The sequence below is a fragment of the Eubalaena glacialis genome, chromosome X (genome assembly GCF_028564815.1).
Source record: "Eubalaena glacialis isolate mEubGla1 chromosome X, mEubGla1.1.hap2.+ XY, whole genome shotgun sequence".
Taxonomy (NCBI): Eukaryota; Metazoa; Chordata; class Mammalia; order Artiodactyla; family Balaenidae; genus Eubalaena; species Eubalaena glacialis.
This window is the reverse complement of record NC_083736.1, coordinates 37,928,838-37,954,878: the sequence shown is the minus strand read 5'-3', so window position 1 is coordinate 37,954,878 and position 26,041 is coordinate 37,928,838. Positions and strand designations below refer to the sequence as shown.

At 34.7% G+C, this 26,041-nt stretch overlaps 1 protein-coding gene across 2 annotated transcripts in view; it reads right to left on the bottom strand.

Annotated features, from left to right (window-relative positions):
* Positions 1 to 26,041, bottom strand: part of USP9X (ubiquitin specific peptidase 9 X-linked) — an 89,268-nt gene that overhangs the window by 48,810 nt on the left and 14,417 nt on the right. For both annotated transcript variants that reach the window (XM_061179407.1, XM_061179406.1), the window contains exons 9-19: positions 23,681 to 23,833; positions 22,662 to 22,766; positions 18,323 to 18,529; positions 16,804 to 16,940; positions 15,484 to 15,617; positions 9,542 to 9,629; positions 6,493 to 6,835; positions 4,432 to 4,527; positions 3,392 to 3,603; positions 1,197 to 1,437; positions 685 to 834 (exon numbers count right to left, since the gene is read on the bottom strand). In XM_061179407.1, coding sequence (XP_061035390.1) covers positions 685 to 834; positions 1,197 to 1,437; positions 3,392 to 3,603; positions 4,432 to 4,527; positions 6,493 to 6,835; positions 9,542 to 9,629; positions 15,484 to 15,617; positions 16,804 to 16,940; positions 18,323 to 18,529; positions 22,662 to 22,766; positions 23,681 to 23,833 — 1,866 coding nt within the window. The remainder of the gene's footprint in view (positions 1 to 684; positions 835 to 1,196; positions 1,438 to 3,391; positions 3,604 to 4,431; positions 4,528 to 6,492; positions 6,836 to 9,541; positions 9,630 to 15,483; positions 15,618 to 16,803; positions 16,941 to 18,322; positions 18,530 to 22,661; positions 22,767 to 23,680; positions 23,834 to 26,041) is intronic.

Below are 26,041 nucleotides of genomic sequence, written 5' to 3'. Positions count from 1 at the left end.
TGGTCTGCCTACCCCATCATCTCACTTTTAGAAATCCTTCATAATGTAGACTGAATACATTATCCAAGCCACCTCCAGTACTTTGTGTGTGACAGCTTTTTTACTGTTTTGTTAAACTATTCCTCTTGTACATACAAGTCAGACTCTGTATAAACAAACGGCTGCCATGCCCATTAACAGTTAAATTCCTAATCCAACTGTTGTAGAGAGCCAATCCTTCTGACACTGGAGTGGCTGGTATTATTGTAGCCATTAAAATTTTTGTGGGGAGGTAAGGAAGGAATCACTTTCTTTAGAAACAAGATATGTTACTGACAATCTAAGAAAGACTGCAGATATTTTCCTACGGAAACAGTTCTGAAGAATTCATTTTTGTGGTACAAATACAAAATACAGTGGTTATTTTGCTCAATAAGCTCAACAGTTATAATTAAGTTGTATAATGGGCTAGTTTTATGTAAATATAACAACACTATATCTATACAAAATGTGGTTTTAAATTTCAACCAAGTTACAATCACCTTTCAAAGGGATCCATTCTGAAGTTGATGGTTAAATGTACAGTTTTTGATATTTTGCCTAATGTAATTGTAAGTTCAAGAAAAAAGAACTATTCTGTATACTTTATTCTTAAACAACCTAGCAAAATGCCTTGCATACAATAGCTCAAAACTATCTACTCACCACCCCGGGCAAACAGCTCTCCACTTCTGGATTGGGACCATCACTGTAATGATTACCATGGTTTCCAGGAGATCCAGTTGAGGAATCAGAAGAACTATCAGGGCTTGAAGGCATATTGGAACTTATTTGTGTAAGTTTGGCTGTAATTAGCTGAAAATGATATACTATGTTAGTACCAAAGACAAGGAAAAATACACAAAACAGAAGTTAGTGACATACCAACAAAAAACAAAAAACTACACACTATATTTTTAGAAATATAATTTATAACTGTCGTCTAACATAACCACTTAAAATAGTTTTGTTTTTAGAAATCTTTTCCTCTACTATATTATAGGTACCATAATGCCTGTCTTATTTAGTGTTACAATTCAAACACCTAATACAGAAAATACAGAGCCTCACACATAACAGATGCTCCATTAACATTTATTGAGTGAAATGTTGACTACAAAAATGAAAGAGTCCCCGGTTTGATTTTCTTGAAAAGTTTGGTAATTATAGATACTTACTGATTTATCCTTTAAGTTTAACTGTCCAATCAACTTTCTATCATCTGCAGGATCTATCAGTTCACCGCCTACAAAGAGCTCAATTTTTGTATGAGCTACATTGGCTTTGATACGATTGAGAATACATCGTCGTACTGAACCGATTGTATCATTTGTATGAGACCATACGTCCAAGTCATCAACCTGTCTGCCCTGGTTTGGAAATCGAACTATAAAAGAAAGGTGTTTACCACGGAAAGCTCTGGGGGAAAAAAAAGGGAAAACATCATCATATTCAGCAGATTTTCAAATCTTCTTGCAAAGAAAATAAAGCTAGCAATTTAAAATTGAATATTTTCTTACTAAACAAGAGAAAGTGAGTTAAAGACACATTATTTTTAGGATCTTGAAAATATTCACTGCTCCTTTTAACTACAAATATTATAAGTAATCTTCAAAACACAACAATCATATTTCACTGTTGTTACTCTTGGACCTATAGTTTACAGGTATCTAGTTACAAGACATTAAAACAGAGACATGAGTAACATTTCATTTATTTTTAATGCTATAAAAGCCCAACTAATATCAAAAGTCATCCCCAAAATGATATTTATGTTGGCATATTATCTTCCTGCAGGTAAGATACAAAAAAATAAAAAACATATTCAAGGAGCAATTTTAATAATTTCATGGTTAAAAAGAGAACTCAAATACTAATGGCTCACATTCTATAAATATCTCTAAATTATACATATTATTTGAGTATACTAAATGGTGAAATCTTAAGAGAAACGTTAATAGACCCGAAGATGAGGGAATTAGGTAACGGAAATTTTAAGAGGTACAAACTTCCAGTTACAAAATAAATGAGTCATGGTGGTAACAGGTGGTAACTAATCATGGTGATCATTTTGGTGATCATTTTGTAATGGAAAGAAATATTCAGGCACTATGTTGTGTACCAGGAACTAACATAGTGTTGTAGGTCAATTATACTTCAAAATCAAACAAACTCACAGAAAAAGAGATCAGATTTGTGATTACCGGGCTGGGGGGCAGGACAGGGGAGGAAGAATTGGATGAAGGCGGTTAAAAGGTACAAACTTCCAGTTATAAGATAACTGAGTACTAGAGATGTAATGCTCAACATGATTAATATAATTAACACTGCTCTATGTTATATATGAAAGCTGTTAAGAGAATAAATCCTGAGTTCTTGTCACAAGGGAAGAGTATTTTTTCTTTTTTCTTTCTTTTGTATTTATATGAGATGATGGATGTTCACTAAACTTATTGTGGTAATCATTTCATGATGTACCAAGTCAAATTATTATAAACTTATAAAGGCTGTATGTCAATTATATCTCAATAAAACTGGAAGAAAAAAAAAGAGAGAAATGTTAGTAGACCATTTAAAAATATTTCTTGCTATACTGGCTATCTGTCAAAGCAGCTTTTACGAGTTCTCTCCAATTACTCTGCAAACAGACTATGCTATTATTTTTAACAGTGGAAATGAATGGCATCAAAGCACTTCAATGGCAAAATACCCCTGGCAACACTTAATGGGCAACAAAGTCAATGGCAAAACAAACAAACAAAAAAAGACCAACCAGAATAAAAAGAAGAAACTAGAGGGCTTCCCTGGTGGCGCAGTGGTTAAGAATCCCCTTGCCATTGCAGGGAACACGGGTTCGAACCCTGGTCTGGGAAGATCCCACATGCCACGGAGCAACTAAGCCCGTGCGCCACAACTACTGAGCCTGTGCTCTAGAGCCCGCGTGCCTAGAGCCTGTGCTCCGCAACAAGAGAAGCCACTGCAATGAGAAGCCCACGCACCACAACGAAGAGCAGCCCCCGCTCGCCGCAACTAGAGAAAGCCCACGCACAGCAACGAAGACCCAACGCAGCCAAAAAAAAAAAAAAAAAAAAAAAAGCCATTAAGTTAAAAAAAAAAAAAGAAACTAGATTTAATTGAGAATGCCCTAAACAAAAACAAGCAAAAAACAGATCCTGAAAACAAAACAAAAAAGGTCTACTATTAAAAAAAAAAATTCTATAAGATACAAATACTGTTTTTAAGCAAGACACTAACGTTTTCAAAAAATGAAAAATTTCCTTTCTTCCTGTACATCATCACTTCTTAAAATCAAATGGCTAGGAAAATGTCAAATAATTAAGAAGTAGCACTAGTAGATCAGTTATTCACAAACCTTGACATAGGTAGAATTGTTCTTTCCTCATGATAATCACTGTCACATTCATTTATATACTCCCGTAACACAGTTAATACTCGAACCATTCGAACAGCTTCCTGTCTTGCACAATTAATACTGTCTTTGTCACCATCCAAAACACACAGTGTGTCATAGGAGGCTTTCAAACGATCAAAGCAAGACTGAATGAAGTCTTCATGGATTACCACCTACAAATAATGGGCCAAATAAAGACAGTTCAAGTTTTATATGTATATAAAGTGTTTCATATATATATTAATAAAACATTAATCTAATTAAAGATGGCAACAATTTAAAGGTAGATCTCATTTAACCATGATCCTATTTAACGAGAGAATCTATATTGATAATTGATAATAAAATATGTTTGAGAACAGACTTGTGGCTGCCAAGGGGGAGAGAGGGTGGGGGAGGGATGGATTGGGAGTTTGGGATTAGCACATGCAAACTATTATATACAGAATGGATAAAAAACAAGGTCCTACTGTATAGCACAGGTAACTATATTCAATGTCCTTTGATAAACCATAATGGAAAAGAATATAAACAAAGAATGTATATGTATGTATAAGTGAATCACTTAGCTGTGCAGCAGAAATTAACACAACATTGTAAAATCTACTATACATCAATAAAATAGAACCAATAATAATAAACACACACTATGTTTTGTCAAAGGAAGCTAACGTTATTTAAGTTAACAAGTATAAACTAGATACACAAAAAATGAACTTCAGGATTAGGTGTCAGAATGGAAAGAAATTCGGCCGAAATCTCCTACCATAACTATACTCAAAATAATCACTTCAAGATAATTATATCAAGATGAGACTCATTTAGACAGCATTTTGTAGGAGAGAAATGTGGACTAAATATTTTAGGTATGTTTTTATAATACGAATTGAAACAAAAACAATTTCTAGTTAATCTTGAAGTAAAGAAAAAAATTCTTATTAGCAAGAGTTCTTCAATCAGAATTCAAATTTGTGGAAGTTTTAATACATGTCAATCCTCACCTGATTGACCTGTAGCCTTGGACCAAGGTTCGTGTATATCTCTTTAAGGAGATCTATAGCTCTGCTGGCAATATCATCATTACTCTGAATCACCACCTAGGTTCAAAAAGATTCAAGTGTAAATACCTTTCAAGAAATATTTCAGTTGGGCATTTCCATTCAAACCATACCTTCAGTTATTTTTAATACAGCATTCAATAATTTAAAAGGGAACATCGACTTTGATAATCAAGTAAAATTAAAGTGAGAAAACAGACCAAAAATATAACAAATGCAAAACTCAAGTCTTTGAATAAATCAAGTTAAGAAAGAAAGACACATTTTACTAAGAATAAAATATGCTGTCATTAGTATTATTTAACCCTGCAATTCAACACCCTGGTAACCAAGCAGTGAGATATTAAGGAAGGAATTCAAATTAGTTAAAGGAAACAAAGATTATATGAAATACAGCTTACCATAAAAGGCTACCCACCCCTACCCCATTTGTATAGATCTTCATCACTCATCTAATCGTATCAGTGGTTTTCAAACTATGTATAGAACTCTAGGAGTGATGACGAGTTTTAGGGATGAACCCTGTAATAGGCTTGGGAGGGGGAAGGGAGTGAAGCATAGGGAGACTGAGTCGCAAGAAAAAAATCACACTTTCCTTTCTCACTTCAACTAGTTGTACATTTTGGAGTATTATCTAAATTTTGACTTTTAAAAAGGGTCTCTGCTGTTTAAAAATCTTGAAAACCACGCACCTAAAGTCTGAATAATCAAATACCAAAGTAAACAACTTGGTCTGTCTGCAGAAAAACATTTCATATCCAGAAAACAATATAAACTGCTGTGAACAGATCAGATTTTTAAAGACAGGAATAATATATTAATACTATATTACAACAACATGGATGGAACTTGAGGGCATGGAACTTGAGGGCATTATGCTAAGTGCTAATAAGTCAGACAGAGAGAGACAAATACTGTGTGATCTCACTTATATGTGGAATCTAAAAAAATAAAAAACACAAACAAAAAATTGAACTCATAGATACAGAGAACAGATTAATGGTTGCCAAATGGTGAACAGGTTCAAAAGGTACAAACTTCCAGTTATAAAATAAGTAAGTCCTGGGGATGTTAATGCAGAGCACAGTGACTACAGGTAATAATACTGTACTGCATATCTGAAAGAGTGAATGGTAAGAGAGTAAATTTTTTTTTTGGCCGAGCCACACAGCTTTCGGGACCTTAGTTCTCCAACCAGGGATTGAACCCGGGCCACAGCAGTGAAAGCACCGAGTCCTAACCACTGGATCACCAGGGAATTCTCCAGTAAATCTTAAAAGTTCTCATTACAAGAAAAAAAAATGTAACTGTGTAGTGATAGATGTTAACTAGACTTATTGTGATCATTTTGCAGTACGTACACATCAAATCATTATGCTGTATACCTGAAACTAATGTAGTGTTGTATGTCAATTATATCTCAACTAAAAAAAAAAAAAAAAAAAAAATATATATATATATATATATATATATATATATATATATACACACACTATAAAGATGGAAAGGTGGAAAAATTAGCCTTAAGTAGATAATATTTTACTCAGGTATCTAAAAATATCACAAGTTAAACACTGCTGATAAAGTATACATTCATAATCCTTTCTAAATAAAGTCTTTTTTTCTGTCCTCTATTTTAGCATTAAATGGATAAGCTAAAATTAATGCTGAAGAAGAAACAGAGGTCTACATTAAACTAAAAAAGGGAAGAAAATAACTTTCATGGAGGGGCATGAAAGATCTGTATGGTTAGTGCATTTACTTCTAAACACATCTGGGACAGACAGATTCTAAGCCAAGACAAAAGGAACATCAGTGGCAGAAGGAGGGGGAGGTGGAGGGAGGGAGGGAGAAAAGTAAGATAAAGATGAACTATCACTACCTCCTGCGACAAGCATCAGAGCAGCATACATACATATAATTCATTTGTACAAATGTGATTTCCTACCTATTTGAAAAACTACATCAGATACACTGCTTACAAAGTTCCTACTTTTCACTTACCCTCCAAAGGTAGTCTAATCCTATTAACTCCAAATCATCCATCATATATGCTCTCCTTTTTGCTACTAGTTTTCCTTCTCGACAATTCACAGCTTTGAAGAATCGCTCAAAACATTTCATTCCATTTTCAGTCAGTAGAGAAGGATCAAGCTGAAGTACATTGCTTTCAAAGAAGTCCTTATTAATATCAGGATCCAAGTCTGGTTCATCGCCCATCAACTTGGAGTACCACTTAAAACAGGCTTCACGATCACAAAGGTAAACTGCGTTCTCTGCTAAGCATTTCCATATTTGCTTTGCCTGAGGAGCGCAGAGCCACAGTTGGCCATCCTTCAATAAAAATCTTGAAAGACATAAAAAATTAGCAATTGGATCTACATAATTTTTTATCCTGAAAGGCAATCTGTCTCTATATATGGGAAATAATCCATTTATCACAATTATATTTTAACTACAGGTAAAAAGATGTCAGTTTTTTATCAATATCTTAAAATAACTTATTTCTTAATTTTTATCTATTACTAAAAAATACTAGATATTAATTCATTCAACAAGCACATATTAAGCACCTACAATGTGCCAGGAACTCTGCTACATCACTGGACCTAAACTGAAAAAAAGATTTGTTCCCTGTACACGTGAAACACTGTAAATCAACTATACTTCAATAAAAATAAAATAAAATAAAAGGATACACATTGGGAGAAAAAAAGATTTGTTCCCTGAACTTAAACAGTTTCATCTTTGAAACCAGCCATTTTGAAAGTATGTTTACTAGGTTACCTGAGTTTTAGCATTGTGCTTATATGGTATCATTGGAGAAAGAGGTATTCTATTATGTGACTTTATAGATAACCAACTCATCAACGCTGAAGAGTTAAAATTGCTTAAATTTTAATATTTGATGATGATCTAATATTCATCACTCAGTACTTGGCCACATTGAACAGAATAACCGACGTATTTTAAACTTTTTAATGTCAAAACTCGACAGGATGTTTATTAATTATTCAGTGGCATTCTCGAGGGTCTTTTTAGTTTTGGGACTAAAGGTTTAGTTCAAGTGAATTCTGTTTCAACTAGTTTCTTATGTTAGCTTCCTTTTTCTTTTAGCATTCATCCACCCACCCTGTCGGCCATATCTCTGAATGACAAGAGAATGAACATCTCATTTTTATTCTGAAGAACTTAACACAATCTTTAGCTAATGTAATGGTGGCTCCATTCCCAATTATATAGTAAGGTGAATGTATTTAAGGTTCCCTCTTCATTTCAAAGCATCTTGAGTTATCAATTCTAGTGTCTTTGATATTTTCATAGTATTGCTGAGCTTAAAGTGGGCTTCTAGCACCTGTCCTACCTAACCCTGTCACCTCTAATTTACAGATAGGAAACTGAGGTCCAATATGATAAAATACAGTTGTTTTCAGTTTTGAGTTGTGGTTTGGTTTGGTTTGGTTTGGTTTTTAAAAACAGCAGCAGAAAACTTTCTTCAAGCAAAAATTCCATTTGGAAGGCCAATGTATAAAAATAAAAGCAGAGCTGTTTCAATTGTTGGGAAGAGGAGGAAAGAAGTGAGAAATGGGGATAAAACCTCTACTGCTTGTCCAGAAATCTTGGAGGAAGCTCCTCAGAAGCCCTAAGGCTCCAAGGTAGGTTTGAAAAATCACTGGTCTAATAGAAAGAGCACAGACTTAAGTCAGATACACCTAGTTGAGTAGTGCAGCACTATGATATACTGGCTGTGTGATTTCAAACAAGCTAGTTTAAGCCATGCGAATCTCAGTTTTCTTATTAATCAAACTGGGATAATACCTGCCTCCCTGCACTGCTATGAGGATTAAATGTAAAGCATTTAACACAGGCCAAATACAGAGTGAGTAAAGTTCGGTTCCCGTCCCTTGAGAGAATTGCTGTAGGTCATATAGATAGGTACTAATAGAGCAAGGACTAAAAACAAGTCCTCTGATCCCAAACTTTAATTTAGCAAAAGAGCTGATAACCACTCTTCTGTTCTAGGCAATCTAAAAGATACAACACACACCAATCAATAACAATGGCTCCCTATGGCAATGATTCTCAATCTGGGGAGGAAGGTCCTTCCATCCAGATGGTTGAAAAACAAAACACACACAAAACCACTTCACTTTAAACAAATGCCAAATTTCTTAAAATCTGGTGTCTAGAGTTTTCCCTCAAGTTAAAATCTTAATGTAACTACTTATGTCAATGTTTCCAAGTAAGCACATAATTCAATAAACGTAAGCCTATAATTAATGTAGCCCAGGAGAAAATTCCCCAGTGTATCAAAATAATAAATGCAATAGATTTTCTGAGGCACTGATAATCTGGGCATTTCCCTCAGCATGCTTATGATCTGAATAAGCTCTTCTGCTATATGATGTGGTTTCTGAATTCACAAGAAACCTCTCATCATGAAAAATTTTAACAATTTCAAATCTACAAGTGTATAATCATTAAAAGCTAAACATCAATGAGTAAATCAAGCCTTGGACTGCATTTAACTCTGGCTTAAGGGAATAAACCTCTTTTCCTCATCCCCATCAGAATAATGTTATTAACCCATGACCCCAGACTGCCTTTGTCAGCCACTGTTAGGATAAACGAGGCACCAAAGAACTCAAATCACTCTTTTGGGGTGCTGGTCCAACAGCCTTTTCTCCCCATTTCCTTAGTGTCTATGATATCATTAAGGTCAATATGGTTCTCTAGCTGGTTCTGTCAAAATATGGAAATCTCTTCTTTAAAAATAAATATAAACAAATATGAAGACCAGAATTCTATACAAAAGGTTTAAATGTGTTCTCTTCAAATACTGCAAAGAAGAAAAGTTAAAACTCAGCCAATAATTTAAAAATATTTAATAACGAACACATAGGGAAATGTCCTGTGACTTTCATGTAATGATTTCCACATGGGGAAATAAAATGTGGCAAGAGCCACCTAACAAAGACCTAGTCATATAGCATATCAACTTGGTATTCTTTATCTGTCTTAAAAAGAGCGACACTAATTGTTTAAAACAAACCTAAGGAAGTTAAGCCGTTCTTGGACTTCTTGAACATGACTATATCTACTTCCCAGCCTCACAGTTTGTGGGTCATAGTCTTCATGGTCTGCAAATTAAGAAAAACCTTGCATTATACACATGGTTATCCATATCATTGCTGACTTTAATCAAAGGAAGATAAGTCAGTTAAAAAGTCGTTAATCCTTTATCACTAAAAGGCAACATGAAATTTACTAATTACTGGTAGTTTCTACCCATCTCCTTTTTTCCCCAACCAAAACAACCTTTCCTTTCACATAACCAAAAGAAAATAGTCTGTTAAATGTGCTGTCAAAAATAATTCTTCATACAACCCCTTCGCCCAATTTTCATACATAATGAAGTAATTTCTGATTACAGCCTAAGACTGACCTGAGTGGTCTATGTTATAAAAAATTATATTACTAACCTCTATCTAGGAAGTTATAGTTAATGCAAGATGCTACTCTACATAATGAAGTTATCATACCATAATCACCACCAGCATGTTATGAAAGCCTTGAACATTCTCAGATAAATTTAAGAAAACCTACCCTTCTATCACGGCACGACGATGGGTATATATTGGTCACTAGGCCTAGCTTAATTTGGAAATTCCTTAAAAAAATTTTAATAAAATAAAGCTAGTAAACCCTTTGGTTTTACTCTCATTAGAGTATACCCTACAATGGAAGAAAAAAGTCTCAGTGTTGGCAATGAAAGACCAGAGCAAAAAAAACCTTTAAAAGCACCTCCGGTCCTAAAAACACATTGGACAGTGTTTTTTTGTTTTTATTTTATTGGAAAAAGCCATATATGATCTGGAAATGGTCAAGTTAATTTGTGGCTTAGAGCAGAAGAAAGCTGAAGTAAATGTTCTGAACAAGTGCTTTCAACTACTTGGGAATCAGTGACATTTCTTCCAGAAAGTTGAGGCAAGTTATGCAGGAATAAGAAATTATGTAATTTTTTTTTTTTTTTAGAAATTGTATAATTTAATTAGCATTAATTATTGGTATTTTCATACCCTGGATCTTATGGTATGTGTATGCTAGTGCCAAAGAATTCTGATTGTGAGAGACCCTTTAGACATAGTAATGGTAATCAATGTCTTTTTTTTTTTTTTTTAAATTTATTTTTGGCTGCATTGGGTCTTCGTTGCTGCACGCGGGCTTTCTCTAGTTGCGGCGAGCGGGGGCTACTCTTCGTTGTGGTGCACGGGCTTCTCATTGCGGTGGCTTCTCTTTGTTGCAGATCATGGACTCTAGGCACACAGGCTTCAGCAGTTGTGGCGCACGGGCTTAGCTGCTCCGTGGCATGTGGGATCTTCCCAGACCAGGGCTCAAACCCGTGTCCCCTGCATTGGCAGGCGGATTCTTAAGCACTGTGCCACCAGGGAAGTCCAGGAGCGCAGAGTCTTAACCACTGGACCACCAGGGAAGTTCCTGTATATTGATCTTAATTCCTGCAATCTAGTAGAACTCATTTATTAGTTTTAATAGATTTTAGCAGATTCTTTAGAATTTTCTGTATATGAGATGGTGTTATCTATTAGACATAATTTACAATTTCTTTTCCAATCTGGATGCTTTTTATTTCTTTTTCATGTCTAGTTGATCTCGCTAGCATCTCCAATAGAATGTTAAATAGAAGGGACTAGAGTGGACATCCTTGTCTCATTCCTAATCCTAAGAGGAAAGCAGCCAGTCTTTCACCATTAAGTATGATGTTAGCTGTAGGTTTTTTGAGATGCCCTTTATCAGGTTGAGGAAACTTCCTTCTATTCCTGGTTTGTTGAATGTTTTTATAATGAAAGGTGTTGGATTTTGTCAAATGCTTTTTCTGCATCTACTGAGATGATCTCATAGTTTTGGTCCTTTATTCTATTAATATGGTATATTACAGTTGACTTGGGGTGTCAAATCAACATTGTGTTACAGGGATACATTCCATTTGGCCCTGGTGCATAATCCTTTTTATATGTTGCTGGATTCTGTTTGCTTGTTTTTTTGATAACTTTTGACTATATCACAAGGTATAATGATCTGCAATTTTCTTTTGATGTCTTTGTATTATTTTGGTAGCAGGATAATAATGGCTTCATACTATGAGCCTGGAAGTATTCCCCTTTTTGAAAGAATATGTGAAGGACTGGTGTTAATTCTTCTTTAAATATTCAGTAAATTCACTAATGAAATTCACTAATGACCTGGTTCTGGGCTTTTCTTTGTGGGAAGTTTTTTGATTACTAATTCAATCTTTTTACTTGTTATACATCTATTCAAATTTTCAATTGCTTCTTGGGTCAATTTCAGTAATTCGGCATTCTCTTATTTTTTAAATTTTTGTTAAGGTTAGTGGTGATGGCCTCTCCTTTTTGACTTTCACAACTGAGCCTAACTAAAGGTTTGTAAATTTTGCTGATCTTTTCAAAGAACCAACTTTCAGTTTCATTGATTTTCTCTTCTCTATTTCACTTATTTCTGCTCTAATCTTTATTAATTCCTTTTTGTTTTCGGGTTAGTTTTCTCTATTCTACTTTTTGAAGGTGAAATGTTACTGATTTGCTATCTTTCTTCTTTAATACAGGAATTCTGCAGTATAAATTTCCTCTAAGCACTGATTTAGGAACACTCCATAAGTTTTGACATTTTATGTTCTTTTTCATTCATCTCGGCATATTCTCATTTCACTTGGCATTTCATCTTTGACCCACTGGTTAGTAAAGAATGTATACTTTCCATACACCTGTGAAATTCCCAAATTTATTTTTAATTTATAATTTAATTCCACTGTGTACAAAAAACCTACTTGTGTAATTTCAATGCTTTTAAAGTTAATAAGGCTTGCTTATAGCCTAGAGTATGGTCTGTCCTGGAGGATATTCTGTGTATACGTGAGAAGAACGTACATTCTGCTGTTTTCGGGTGGAGTATTCTACAGATATCTTTTAGGTATAGTTTATGGGTTTATAGTGTTCAGGTCTTCTATTCCGCCCCCCCCCCGCCCCCCGTGGCTTTGAATTACTGTCTGCTGTCAGTTGCTTTCAGCCTAATTACTTCCTTTAGTATTTCTCCAAAGGCAAGTTGGCTAGCAACAAATTATTGCAACGTCTGAGAATGTCTTTACTTTGCCTTCATTTCTGAAAGACAGTTTTGATGAATGTAAGGTTCTTAGTTGTCAGGTCCCTCCCCTGCCCCTGGCACTTTGAATAGGTTGTCCTACTGCCTTTTGGCCTCCAATGTTCTGATAAATCAGTTGTTAATTTTATTGGGGTTTCCTTGTATATGAGGAGGTAATTGAAAGTGGCAGTCCTCAGAAGACAGAATGCAAAAATGTGATCTACAATAAAGACAAGTCCTCCAACTCTATCCAGAAACCAGGAAAAATGGTAAATAAAATTTTATAAGTGTTCAAGTCAGTACAAAGCCTATCTTACCAATAAGGTAAACCTTAAGTGAAAACTGAGAGATGGTTTTATACTGTGTTGTATGCATATAAAAAACTTTTAAAAAATGACTTGGTAAGCACCAATGCTTGAAGGCAATAAGAACACATGAGTAAGTACTGAAGATAATTTTAGTAAGTTCATTACTTTATCTAAATAATGTTAAAACAGGAGGCAGAATCAGCTGACCATGCTACTGAGGAAATGTCGTCACCCCTCTTGCCAAAGCTTAAGATACTAGTACAGATGAAACATGGGCAGGACAAATAATACTGGTGAAATACTTATCAGAAATTGAGAATATCAGTAAACTAGAAGCCTGATGTTATCCTGCTGCATAATGTCTCATACCTAATGGGATCCATGCAACATTTTATTATATAGAGGCTAAAACATAATTTATTTTTGAATTGCAAATTTGGAAATCGGTGGTTGATCGATTTCCAAATGGTGTGAAAAGTTTGTTTTAACAGGAGAATTTTACTAGCTTTAAAAATTACTTTTTCCCCATATTTAAGTATCTGGAGACTGATCAGTATTAATCAGAAGATTACTACAATAGAGGAAGAAAAGGTATCAAAGTTAGTTAGGACGAACAGAAGGTATGGTGTCAATAAAGTCAGGGGAACATATCAGTAGCAACAAGAATTCAAGGGCTTACTATGTACCAGGCATTATTCTAGCATAAATAACTTGTTCAAGGTCATACACCTAATATGTTAGGTCATGTTTCAAAATCTAGGCAATCTTACTATGCAGATTCACATCGCTTACTTTGTGAAGATACAGACAATATAAGAAGGGGAAACTGAAGCCTGAAGACATTCAGTCCATGAAATTGAGATGAAGCAATGACTCATGTAGAATTTGACTACAAAGGAAAAGAAAACCCTAGTGAGGCTGAACTGTACGTGTATCATCTCCTGATAGCCTCGAGAGCAGGATTCTCAACCTCTGACAATGAAATTAAATGAAATACCACATGCAAATAAATTAAGTAAAGATTAGCAATGCAACACATGTGGTTTATATTAAGGCTTCATTTGGGGGGAAGGCCTGCATTGGCATCTGTGAGGGTTTTGTACCATCAAGAAGAGGTGACATCATAACAGAATGTGAGTTACATTAAACTGAGCCGAGATGTTTGAATGCTTGGGAGTACTACTTGCAAACCTCTTTGCCTCTCTCAGATTTTGTTTGCATTTGGTATATAACATAAATCATACGGTTGCATGCCTATGTTGTCCTGATTATTCTATCATGCTACTTAGATGAACTTAGGACTTAAATGATAAAAGATTATTGCCTGGTGCCTATCAGTTGCCTGATGCTTAAACTGGCTATGCAATCTATTAACTAGGAGGACTCAGCTGGCCCAGAGTGGTAAATGGAAGAACAGAGTCAACAAAATCAGTTCAGGTATCTTGAGCTGCTTAGTTTTTCAATTATGTTTATCTGAGTTTTATATGGGAATGTATGTATGTACCTTAAGTGTTAAGCAAAAACCTTGTGATTTATAAGCACCTTGGTTGGGATTTTATTCAACAATGCCAAGAATCTACTCTAACTCTTCAAATAATGAGTATTAGAAATATCCTCATTTTTAATACATATATTGGCTTCTGCAGACTCTACTATAACATGTTAAAGGAGTGGTATGTTCAGTAACCATTATGTTCAATTCTATCTCTGTGGTAGTATAAAGTTTTCTTTCTATGGCAATGTGAAGAAACTTAAACCTACAAGATAGTTCTGGGGTTTATTTTGGGGCCTATGAGTTTGGCATAAGACAGAGGAATATGTACCAAGAACCCATCTGTACCCTAGCACACAGACTCAGACACAACTGTCAGAGGGCAAAAGCACATTGAAACAGAGCTCCACATATGGCAGGCGCTTAAAAACGGACTGTTAACACCACAGAAATCTTTACCTTAACATGTTAAAACAAATTCACACTTTGAAACCAATGTAAACATGTGGATTCTAGTAGCCTCGGATCTCTTTCTTATAAACTTTTAATTCATAAAGTCTGAAGAACTTATGAAACATGGACTTAGGATTACAAAAGAACTATAGTATTTGCAAGAACAGACTTAGACAAAAGGTTTCTTGAAAAGATAAGGGTGGTGGTAGTAAGGAAACAAAGGATGAAAATGAGTCAGGTACACACCTAGGAAGGTAACAACCAATTGTAGTATAGGCAGGCAGAGCTCCCAGGCAGGGAAGAAAAAGAAATCAATTTAACAAGGAGAGTGGGTAAGGCAAGCACTTAGTAAAGAGCCTTGAAATGCTGGCCTGGAGTTTAGAGTGTGTAAGATTTGGGAGTAAAAGTGGATCACAAGTTCATAAAGGAACACAGTTTATAAAATCAACTACCTCGCATCTTTAAAAATACATTTGTTGTCACTTCTAAGGTAACTGATAAAAAAAAAATGCTGGTAAGGGAAACTGCTGTTATTTTTCATAGTTCATGTTAGCTTACAATACATACCTCTAGCATATAGTCTCATGCTTTCCATATAAGTTGCAAGGTTTTCTGCTACCAAAGTAACTAGGGCATGATTGTGCTGAAGTTGATTGATTAAGTCATGGCGATAGAATACATGGGGACTTCGCTGAGTTTGACTGAAACGAGAAGAACTTAACAATATAATTAGGCAATTAAACTCTGTTGTAATCGAAAGAGCTTATACAATCTATATTCTGAGATACTAATTTAAACACTTAAAATGGTTTCCTTCACAACAGAATTAACTTTGGGCCATTTATTTTCTTTAATGACAATATTAAGCTATTTAAAAGAAAATAATCAATGCCTCAAAAACAACACATTAATTCCACTATTCTTACTTCATACAAAAACTATGCATTAATATTCTCCAATTTCACACTATGGGAAAATCAATGACTGATTTCTTCTCCCATACTACAGTAGTACCAAAGCACTTACAAGTTTACATGATTATTTCCAGAATTATAAAATAGAAACACTTCTTGTAACATTAGCACCACAAAGATTATGTTGTAAATGTAGTGGAGAATTTAATCAAAGAAAGTGCTTTCGTTAAAATTTTATTTATTAGGCATTCAAAGTACAGAATTATCTCTTATTTCCATCAAGTATGCCAGATAATTTCAGTGGCATGTGTTGTATCTATTAATCTCATTCCTCACTGCATTTTATCCTTCCTGTTTTGTTTCCCTTTTTGCCTGTATCTACCCTAATCCGTATTATATATTTCTTACAGACATTATATTTCCGTAATTGGTTTACTTTGCAATGTTTTAACGTTTTATTAACTTCGAAATGTCATACTACAGAAGTTTTCACAGTAAAATAAACCTATTGGCTTTTTAAATAGTTTTTAAAGTTAATTTCAAACATTAGATTTCAGGTATGTTCAAATGATGAAAGATGACAGGTATAGTTTAAAAATACTTTTTTCTGATTTATTTTAGCTAAATTTCTGTTAAATAGCCGACTTCAAATATCTTACATGCCAAACTTTAGTTACTGGAATAATTTGTTCTTGTACTTTCTGGTTGTAAGAGTTGGAACAGATAACATGAAAGCAATATTATCATCTTTATTCTGATACTTATCACTAAACTGTGTCTGGCTTCCTCATCAATAAAAGAGGTGGATATGATAAAGGAATCCTCTTTTGTTCAAATTTAATCCACGTGTAAGCGTCCTGTCACCCCACTGTAATTTTCTTTTTTAAAACTTGCTTTCACCAACTGACAATGCCGTTTCTTTTCAATAAAATACATAAATAAAAATATTGAAATTTTCTGTTAAAAGCCTTACCTCAAATTTTGAGGTGCTTCGCCAAACAAACTACAAATTTCTCTAATCTGTTTCAGTGCAGGAATTACCCATTTGTCATTTGTACGAAGTTCTTCTATAAAGCGATCTATCCACTGTATCTTCTGTGTGTCACGGTCCTTCAAAAACAATTTCAATGTTTTATATAGATCAATACTCAGGAGAATTCCACCTTCAAATTAGTTTGAGAATTACAAAATAGAGCTTTTCTTATAAGATTAGCATCATACACATTATGCTGTAACTGCAGTGAAGAATTTAATAATAATAAAAAGCTGCTTTTAAGTACATTTTTATTCCACATATACTACCAAAACTCCCAAAAGTAAAACACTATTATAAAAACTCAACATGACACAGATTCAGATATATCTACAGAAAGGTATTAAGCACACTGAAAAGTTTGATTTTAAAAGTTGCCAGGAGGTAGACATTTAGCTTTATCCAATGTATTAAGAGATTCTACCACATAATAAAATCCAGCAATAACATGTAACTCCGATTGTTACTCTGTATGGGTTTGTTTTTAGCATAGTAAGGAACATTGAAAATTTATATTTTACCAAGAAAATAGTATGGCAACTGAGTGAAGAAAATTCACCAATAATACATTCACACACAAGGAGAGAAAGAGACAGAAACAGGTATAAGCAATTAAAAATTAATGTTATAAAATCAAAATTACTTCAGATATATTTTACTTCTCATACTTTATTTACTTTACTCCTTCCCTGAGTCAATAATAATCAGAAATGTAGGTTTGTGTACCTAACAATTTTAAGTACAGATTATTTTTATTTTGTGTTGGTGTCTCTCTTTAATGAAATAATTTAAACTCAAGGTTCTTATTACTATTTGGTATACTACATACTTAATGAACTACTAGTACAAGTGTAGTAAAAAAAAAAAAACAAAACAAAACACCTACACTTACGTGAGCTTATTAGTTCTTATATAAATTTCAGTTCATTAGTATAGGAAATTAGTTATTCAGCAATATTCATTTTACCATGAATTAAAAAGATACACATGCTACAAGTTAGAATGCAGGGAAGTTGTTGTGTGATCTGCTCATAGGGAAGGCACTAAATGTTTTAGTGTTTAGGAAGTTCTACTAATTTTTCTTAATTTCCGTAAGAAGCAAAGAAAACCTAACTTCTCTTACCTCTAAAGTCCATAATCAACTTTAATATCTTATATGATCTATTGAAATTTGAAACTGGTATTTCAGCACCATACATCTGACACTACCACCAGTATATTACTTGTTTTGTTTATACCGTCTTTCTACTAAGAAGACTAAACTGCTTTTAGATGATGCACGAAACTTAGACGTAGAGACCTAAGAGGAAGGTGGACTTACATGAACAAAGTATGTCAATTCTTGAAGATCACTTCAAAAATAACAATGTCAGAAAAACCTGGAACTATTCTATATCTAAGCCATTCTCATGGCGAAGGAGAAGGGTCATAAAAAGTGAGCAAGGCAGCACAACCTCACCTGGGAGCAACTATAATCTAGTATTTTTATGTGGGCACTGAGAGCCAGGTCCATGATGTCTACAGGCACATCATCACTATGGGCCAGATTCCACAGGAGGTTCAACACTTTGTGTGCCATCACACCATCTTTATCATCTTCTGCAAGACGACGTATCAGCTCAAGTAGCTTTTCTCGCTGCTTTTTACTTGCATTTGTCCAACTGGCCTAGAAAATTTTTTTTAAATGATATGGAAACAACACATATTTATTGGTCACTGCTTAAAATTGTCACTGGATAAACTATATTCATCAGAAAAACAACACAGCTGAGCACAGCATTATTCAAGTGGTATCTGAGCGATAAGATAGGACAGATTTTAACTCCAGGAAAAACAAAAGAATCTCCATTTACAGTTAAATACCGTAGATCAGAGTTTCTCAACCTTGGTACTACAAACATTCTGGACTGGAAAACTCTTTTTCCAGTTTTGTGGGGGGCTGTCACGTGCATTGTAGGAAGTTTAACAGCACCCCTGGCCTCTACCCCACTAGAAGCCAGTAGCAACTCCTCCTCCTAGCTGTGACAACGAAAAATATCTCCAGGTATTGCCAAGCATCTCTGGGAAGCAGAACAGCCTCCTGTTGAAAACTACTGCCTTAGATTCAGTCTGTCATTTGCGCCTTTAAAATTATATTAAAAGATGTTAAAGACAACTTGATATACAAAGATTTTCATAATAAATGAAAAAAGCCTTTTATAGAGCAATGTGCATTACACGCATTTAAAAACAGAAGTCTATAACAAAGTCTGTTATTATCCAAGACTTACACAGAACAGAAATGATACAATGCTATTTCAATTTAGAAGACAGAATACTCATTTAAAAACTCTAAAATGGAAAACAAAACAAAAAAAACAACAAAAAAAACCCCTCTCTAAAATGGTACTTTTAAAATGCCCAGTTTATACAATGGGGTATGTGTGCAGGCTGGTGGCATCTGGTGGGTAGAGGTCAGGGATGTTGCTAAACAACATGAGAAAAGGTGTATGTATAAAGTTGATAATCAGTGTTTATTGGAAGATAAACTGAAATCAACCTAATGGCAAATAGCAGAAGGATGATTAAGTAAATTACAGAAGATCCTTTCAATGGAATTATTACTCAGACATTTACAATGTGATAAATACAGGATATGTCGTAAGTCAACTGGAGCGCATACTTCTAATTCCTCCTAGACCCCTTAAAATTATGAAAGGAATAAGATAAAGCTGCTATGAATATAAGAAAAGACTGAAATATTAGACTATATTACAATTAAGAACATTTTAAAGAGAGAGACCAGCAAGCATTATGTGCCTCCTAAAGAAGAGCACATAACCACCTATGATATATTCTAGCAAAACAACAACAAAAAAGGCTCTGTATCATACTTTTGATATACAGCAAAGCAATAATCAATCCAGTTTCCTCAACAAATAATTTACAAGGAAAAAGTAAAGAAAAAGGGGGGAACTGTAGATTCAAAGAGACTTAAAAGACATATGCAACTGATTACAAACTATGGAGCCTAGCTCAAACAAACTCCAAAAATAAGGTATAATCTGAGGCAACTGAAGTTTCATCACTATTTGACAATATTAAGGAATTATTAGTTTTTAGGTATGATAAGGATATTGTGAAGTTTTTCTTCATGTACTTATCTCTAACAGACATATACTAAAATCATTAAATATGAAAAGGAGAATCCATTAAGAACATTTGTTCAGGGCTTCCCTGGTGGCACAGCGGTTAAGAATCCACCTGCTAATGCTGGGGACACGGGTCCGAGCCCTCGTCCGGGAAGATCCCACATGCCGTGGAGCAACTAAGCCCGTGCACCACAACTCCTGAGCCTGCGCTCTAGAGCCCGCAAGCCACAACTACTGAGCCCACATGCCACAACTACTGAAGCCTGCACGCCTAGAGCCCATGCTCCACAAGAGAAGCCACCACAATGAGAAGCCCGCACACCACAATGAAGAGTAGCTCCCGCTTGCCACAACTAGAGAAAGCCCACGCACAGCAACAAAGACCCAACGCAGCCAAATAAATAAATAAATAAATAAAAATTCCTTCCTTAAAAAAATAAAGAACATTTGTTCATCCAAAGCCACCATGAGTAAAAAAAAAAAAAAAAAAACAACCACAATTTGCAACACTTGAACTGATAAAGATGACTAGTGTTCAGAATATCTCAAGAATTCCTAAGAATCAATAAGAAAAGTACAAACAACTCAAAAGGGAAAAATTAGGCAAAAGACTTGAATAGGCTTTTCACACACACACAAAAGGAGAATAGAAACATATGAAAAGATGTTCAACTTCATTAGTGATCAAGGATATAAAAACCAATACGACAATGAAGTAACATTTCATACCAAGCAGACTGTCAAAAATCCCAAATTCTGACAAAAACAAGTGCTGGCAAGGATGTGAAAATCTCGATGGGACTGTAAACTGGTATAACCACTTTGAAGAACGAAGACTTAATTAGAACTCAAACACTGAAAAACTAGACCAGCTAGGCCAGGCAAGTACATAAGTCTAATCAATAAGCTTTGAAATCATTTGGTTGCACTCTATAAAGAACTGCAAAGTGACCTGGACTTCACGCTTCTTTTGAATCATCTTTAGTAGAAAGTTTCAAGACACACTCCATAAGAACGTTAGTTTTACCAACACCTCAAAAAACAGTGCTTGTTACCAAATAGTAAGTGCTCAATAAACATCTATTAATCCAAAGGGGGGGGGAGCATAGATGATGGAATTATTTTTATATTTAGACTATTATTGTATTTAGACCACTCTTAGAAGAGGGGGTGGAGGGTCCAGAGAATGTAATAACAATCAACCTCTTCTTTCTCCTCCCATCACGGTCATCACTGGTCATGTTACCATCATTTCATAAGTCATCTCAAAATTAAAAATGAATGGCAATTAACTTTAGAGTACCCACCATAACTGATTCTGTTATTTCCTTAGCTGCCTTTGTTGTACTTCAAACTTAATTTTTCCATAAGGCAGTGATTTACAACTTTAATGTACTTAAGATTCATCTGAGAATCTTGCTTAAAATACAGACTCCCAGGCCCCATTCCTAGCAACTCCGAGTTAATTGGTCTTGGGTAGAAGCCAGTAATTGGTATTATTTTTTCTTCAATTGTGAAATACACATCAAGAAAGGTACAAACATACACATTATACTACATAATGTAAACACCTACGTAACTATTACCCAGGTCAAAAATAATATGGTAAGCAGCACTCCAGAAGCTAGCTGGGTCTATTTCTGAAGTTTATTATGTTAATGCAATCAAGGTATATGAAATTCTTGTGTGCCTTCATTCCTTTCTTCAACCTTCTGTTTATTAGACTCGCCCTTGTGGTTGAGCTGCTCAAATCTGCTCATTCTCATTGTTATGTTTCATTATATGAACATTCCACAATTTATCCATGTTACATAGCAATTTTTAGCTATTATTAATAATTCTGCCACAAATGTTGACTGTGTATACTGGTGTACATATGCATGAGTTTCTCTACAGTATATATTCAGAAGTCAAACCGATTAAGTCATGAAAATCTTACACTTTTCCAGAAACACCAAACTATTCTCCTAAGTGGTTGTAGGAACTTATGTTCCCACCAGCAGTCAGTATAACTGTTATAACTGTTATTTTTAACAAGATACCTGCGTGATCTAATGCCAGTTGTTAACAGAATGCCCCTCAGTGAACACTGCCATAACATCTTGTGTTCTTAATCCACAAATTCACCAAACACTTGGCTTTTACAAACCCAGCACTAGTAACTGGAGAGAGACCACTACACAATATGGCTTTAAAAAGTGCATGATGGCACCAATGCAGATATGACTGTAGGAGCTCTTGGGCTACCTTTTGAATTATATTTCCATTAAGTCCATGAATTACATTTCCAATTTGCCTGTGCATATCACCCCAGACTATTAAGGTATTGGTAGTCCTTGCTGTTGATTCTTTATTTTTCATTGCAACCAATTAATCCTTCCCTGCAGTCCTACAGTTCACTTGAACCTATAGTAAAAACACAAACTGCTAGGGGAAAGGAATTCAAATTGACAACTGAATTAAAAAAAAAAAATTCCTTATTTATGAAGACTATTATTATAAAAATGAACATCAAGATCCCATTGAAAAAGAAAACAATGGTCAATTCCTTTACACTAGAAACTGTTTAATGATTTCCATTTAAGTACTTATTGGGTAAGAACCACTCATAGATTTAATGAATTAATTCTATTAAAAATGAAACTGTACTACTACGTTAACTATTACCTTAAAGCAATCAAAAAGATGATCAAGTTGCTCAGGAGAAAAATCCCATGCCAACTTTGCCAGTAGATCATGTACATTCTTCACAATGGCTTCATGCTTCCCCGCCTATTGAAAAACCAAAGAAAATCAGAGCATACTAAAATTTGAACAGCAATAAGTAGCATACACTGTCTGTGGAAAACTATTAATTAATAAAGTATTCCCATCTCTGACTAACTGTGTAACCTGAGAAAATTCCTAACATTTTACATGTTTTAGAACTGCCATCTAAAACCTGACAACTCAATTTCTTGACATACATGGTTAATGTAGACTTTGGGAATTCATGTGAACTTTTATTACAGTTTATTGAATTTAACATGCCAGTTCTAACATGGCAAATAGGAGAATAAGGCCCACCAGTGGTGTTGTTTCAAAACTGGAACCTTAAGCACTCAAAGGCAAAACTGAATGCTTTCTTGGTTTCTACAGACTCAATAAACAAAGCTTTGTAATCTAGAACTCATCAATACTTCCCAAGTGATCCATGAATAGAAACTTGTCATTAGGATAATCAAAGGAATCACATAGTTTCTATCTCTGAGAGCAAAGATTACTTATCCTTCTAAAAGCTATTAATCCTTCGGATTATTACAGGTTTTTGTAAATAATCTAGTGATTTAACTTTCCTGACATTGGAGTTCTTTGTTTTAAGTATATGAAGAAACCAATTATGGATGTCTTATACTCTTTCAATAGACATTTCTTATTATTTTACTGTTTGCCTCTTATTTAAAACCTACAAATTGCCAACCTTTACCAAATACATACAGTAGATGTTGGAATATTTTTATTTTAAAAATATTACTGGCCATCTCAAAAGGATTCTTGACAGGACTTCTGTAAACAATAAGCACTTACTTATACTGAAAGTCAAACAGTGTAAGTCTTCATCCCATTTAACTACAACTACTACCATTTCTTTAGTTTTTAGTACATTTCTTTTACAAACCAAAGAGCCACCATCTTAAATTCCTTACCTGCGCTGCCCAGATATTATCAAGATCTTGTAAGGTCAGGGCCTTTTCTTTGATGACAAAACGAAGAATCTTCTCTAGCTTTTCTACATACTGTGGTTGATGAAGACTATCTCGCAAGACTATGGATAAAATATTGTTCTGCTGTATCCACTCCTAAATAGAATTCAAACACTTGTTTCAAAGCTTCTAAAAATATATACATAAAGTATTGTTCACACTTTTAGCTTCCAGGGTTTTTTTTCTTTCTTTCTTTTTTTTTTTAGTTGCAGCATGCATGTGGGATTTAGTTCCCCAACCAGGGATCGAACCAGGGCCCCCTGAATTGGGAGCACAGTCTTGCCCACTGAACCACCAGGGAAGTCCCTTGTTCACACTTTTAAACATTAGTAGGAAATTAAAAACTCAAAATATAATGCACTAATGTAACATGGTTATGTGTTCTTTTGATACAGAATTATGAAAAATCACAATAATTTCATGGAACTTAATTTTGCACATACAGAAATGTTTCCATAATTAGAAACAGTGAAATCATTAAAAAGATTTTACTCCAGCATTTACTCAGAAAATTATTATTTAAATGTAGCAATCGGGCTTCCCTGGTGGCGCAGTGGTTAAGAACCCGCCTGCCAATGCAGGGGACACAGGTTCGCGCCCTGGTCTGGGAAGATCCCACATACCACTGAGCAACTAAGCCCGTGCGCCACAACTACTGAGCCTGCGCTCTAGAGCCCACGAGCCACAACTACTGAAGCCTGCTCACCTAGAGCCGGTGCTCCGCAACAAGAGAAGCCACTGCAATGAGAAGCCCACGCACCGCAACAAAGAGTAGCCCCCGCTCGCCACAACTAGAGAAAGCCTGCGCACAGCAACGAAGACCCAACGCAGCCAAAAATAAATAAATAAAATAAATTTTAAAATAAATAAATAAATGTAGCGATCACCATGGTTTAGGTATGGTGGGTTATAGGACCCATTTTAGGATCTTTAGATTTTTTTATACCAGTTTTGATTTGGGTGAAAAGGTACTTTTTTTATTTTTTACTTTTATTTATTAACCAATTACACTATTATTGCTTATCCATTAGCTTTTTAATCTTCTAAACAATCCTAATGAGGGCTGTATTACCCTATTACAGAAAAGTAAACAGGCTCAGAAGTGTTGGAACCAGAATCTGAATCAAGGCTGAAAGCTTCCCAAGTCTGTGTTTCTCTAACACTATGCTATATTGCTTGACAGGTATTTATTTAATATTTAAATCAACAAAAGAAAACTAACTCATGATACAATACAAAGGTAACAGACCACACTGTATGATTTTACACTATTCAATTTAATGAGAATAAAAAGTATTTAGCCCCAAAATGTGCTAGAGAAAAGAAATACACTTCTCAGCTGGTAAAGGTCCTTTTTTACTTCCAATCTATTACAGACAGGTATTTTTTTTTGTAGAATACAATTAAAATGTGGCAATATCAAATTGCTACAGAAGTTTCTAAACACTCAATGCCATCTGCCATATTCATCTAGCCTTGGCAACAGCTCAAGGACCAGAACCAGACCTCAGACCACACTGAGTAGCTCTGTGTTCGACTTTCCACAAGGTGAACAGACAAACCAGATACACAAAACTAGATGACTACCACCTGACCCCCTAACACAGGGCCAATGTGTCGAGGCATCCTCCACATACCTTTTATCACATTCTAATCACTGTTTTCCCTATTAAACTGAGGCCTCCTTGAGGTCAAGGACAGTTCTTTTACAGATGTCTCCTCAGTACTGTCAGACAGTATGCACTAAAGTTATTCAACCAATATTTAAGTAGCATTCTTATTCATTTTTAAACTATAATATATGCAAATTATCTAGGGTAAATAAAGTTTCCTAAACTTTCAACATCAAAATGATGTAAATATAAGTGCTTAAGCAAAGTCCTTACAATGATAACAAAACATTAACTCATGTGTATCTTATTCTAATAATTATATTTCCTATTTTAAAATCTTTAAGTGGAATTCGTCAAATGAATAGGCCACTTCATTCAATAGCTACCAGATACTACCCAACCTATTCCCCAAATCACCTTTATTTACTCAATCTCAACCCCCCACCCGACAAGCTAATAATTACTTCAGAACACCTACATTCAGCAGTAAGCTTATCAAAGATGTGCTAAGCTATCCATTATCATCAAACAATTATATATCACCAAATATACCAAATAATAAACCATGTTATCACAAAAAGTTCTCAGGATTAACAGAGTTGTAAATCAATCCAAACACCTCCCAATTTCAAAGTTTTCTTTAAAATGTTAATATTACTAACTTTAAGTAGAGCTATTCTGATTTTTGCCT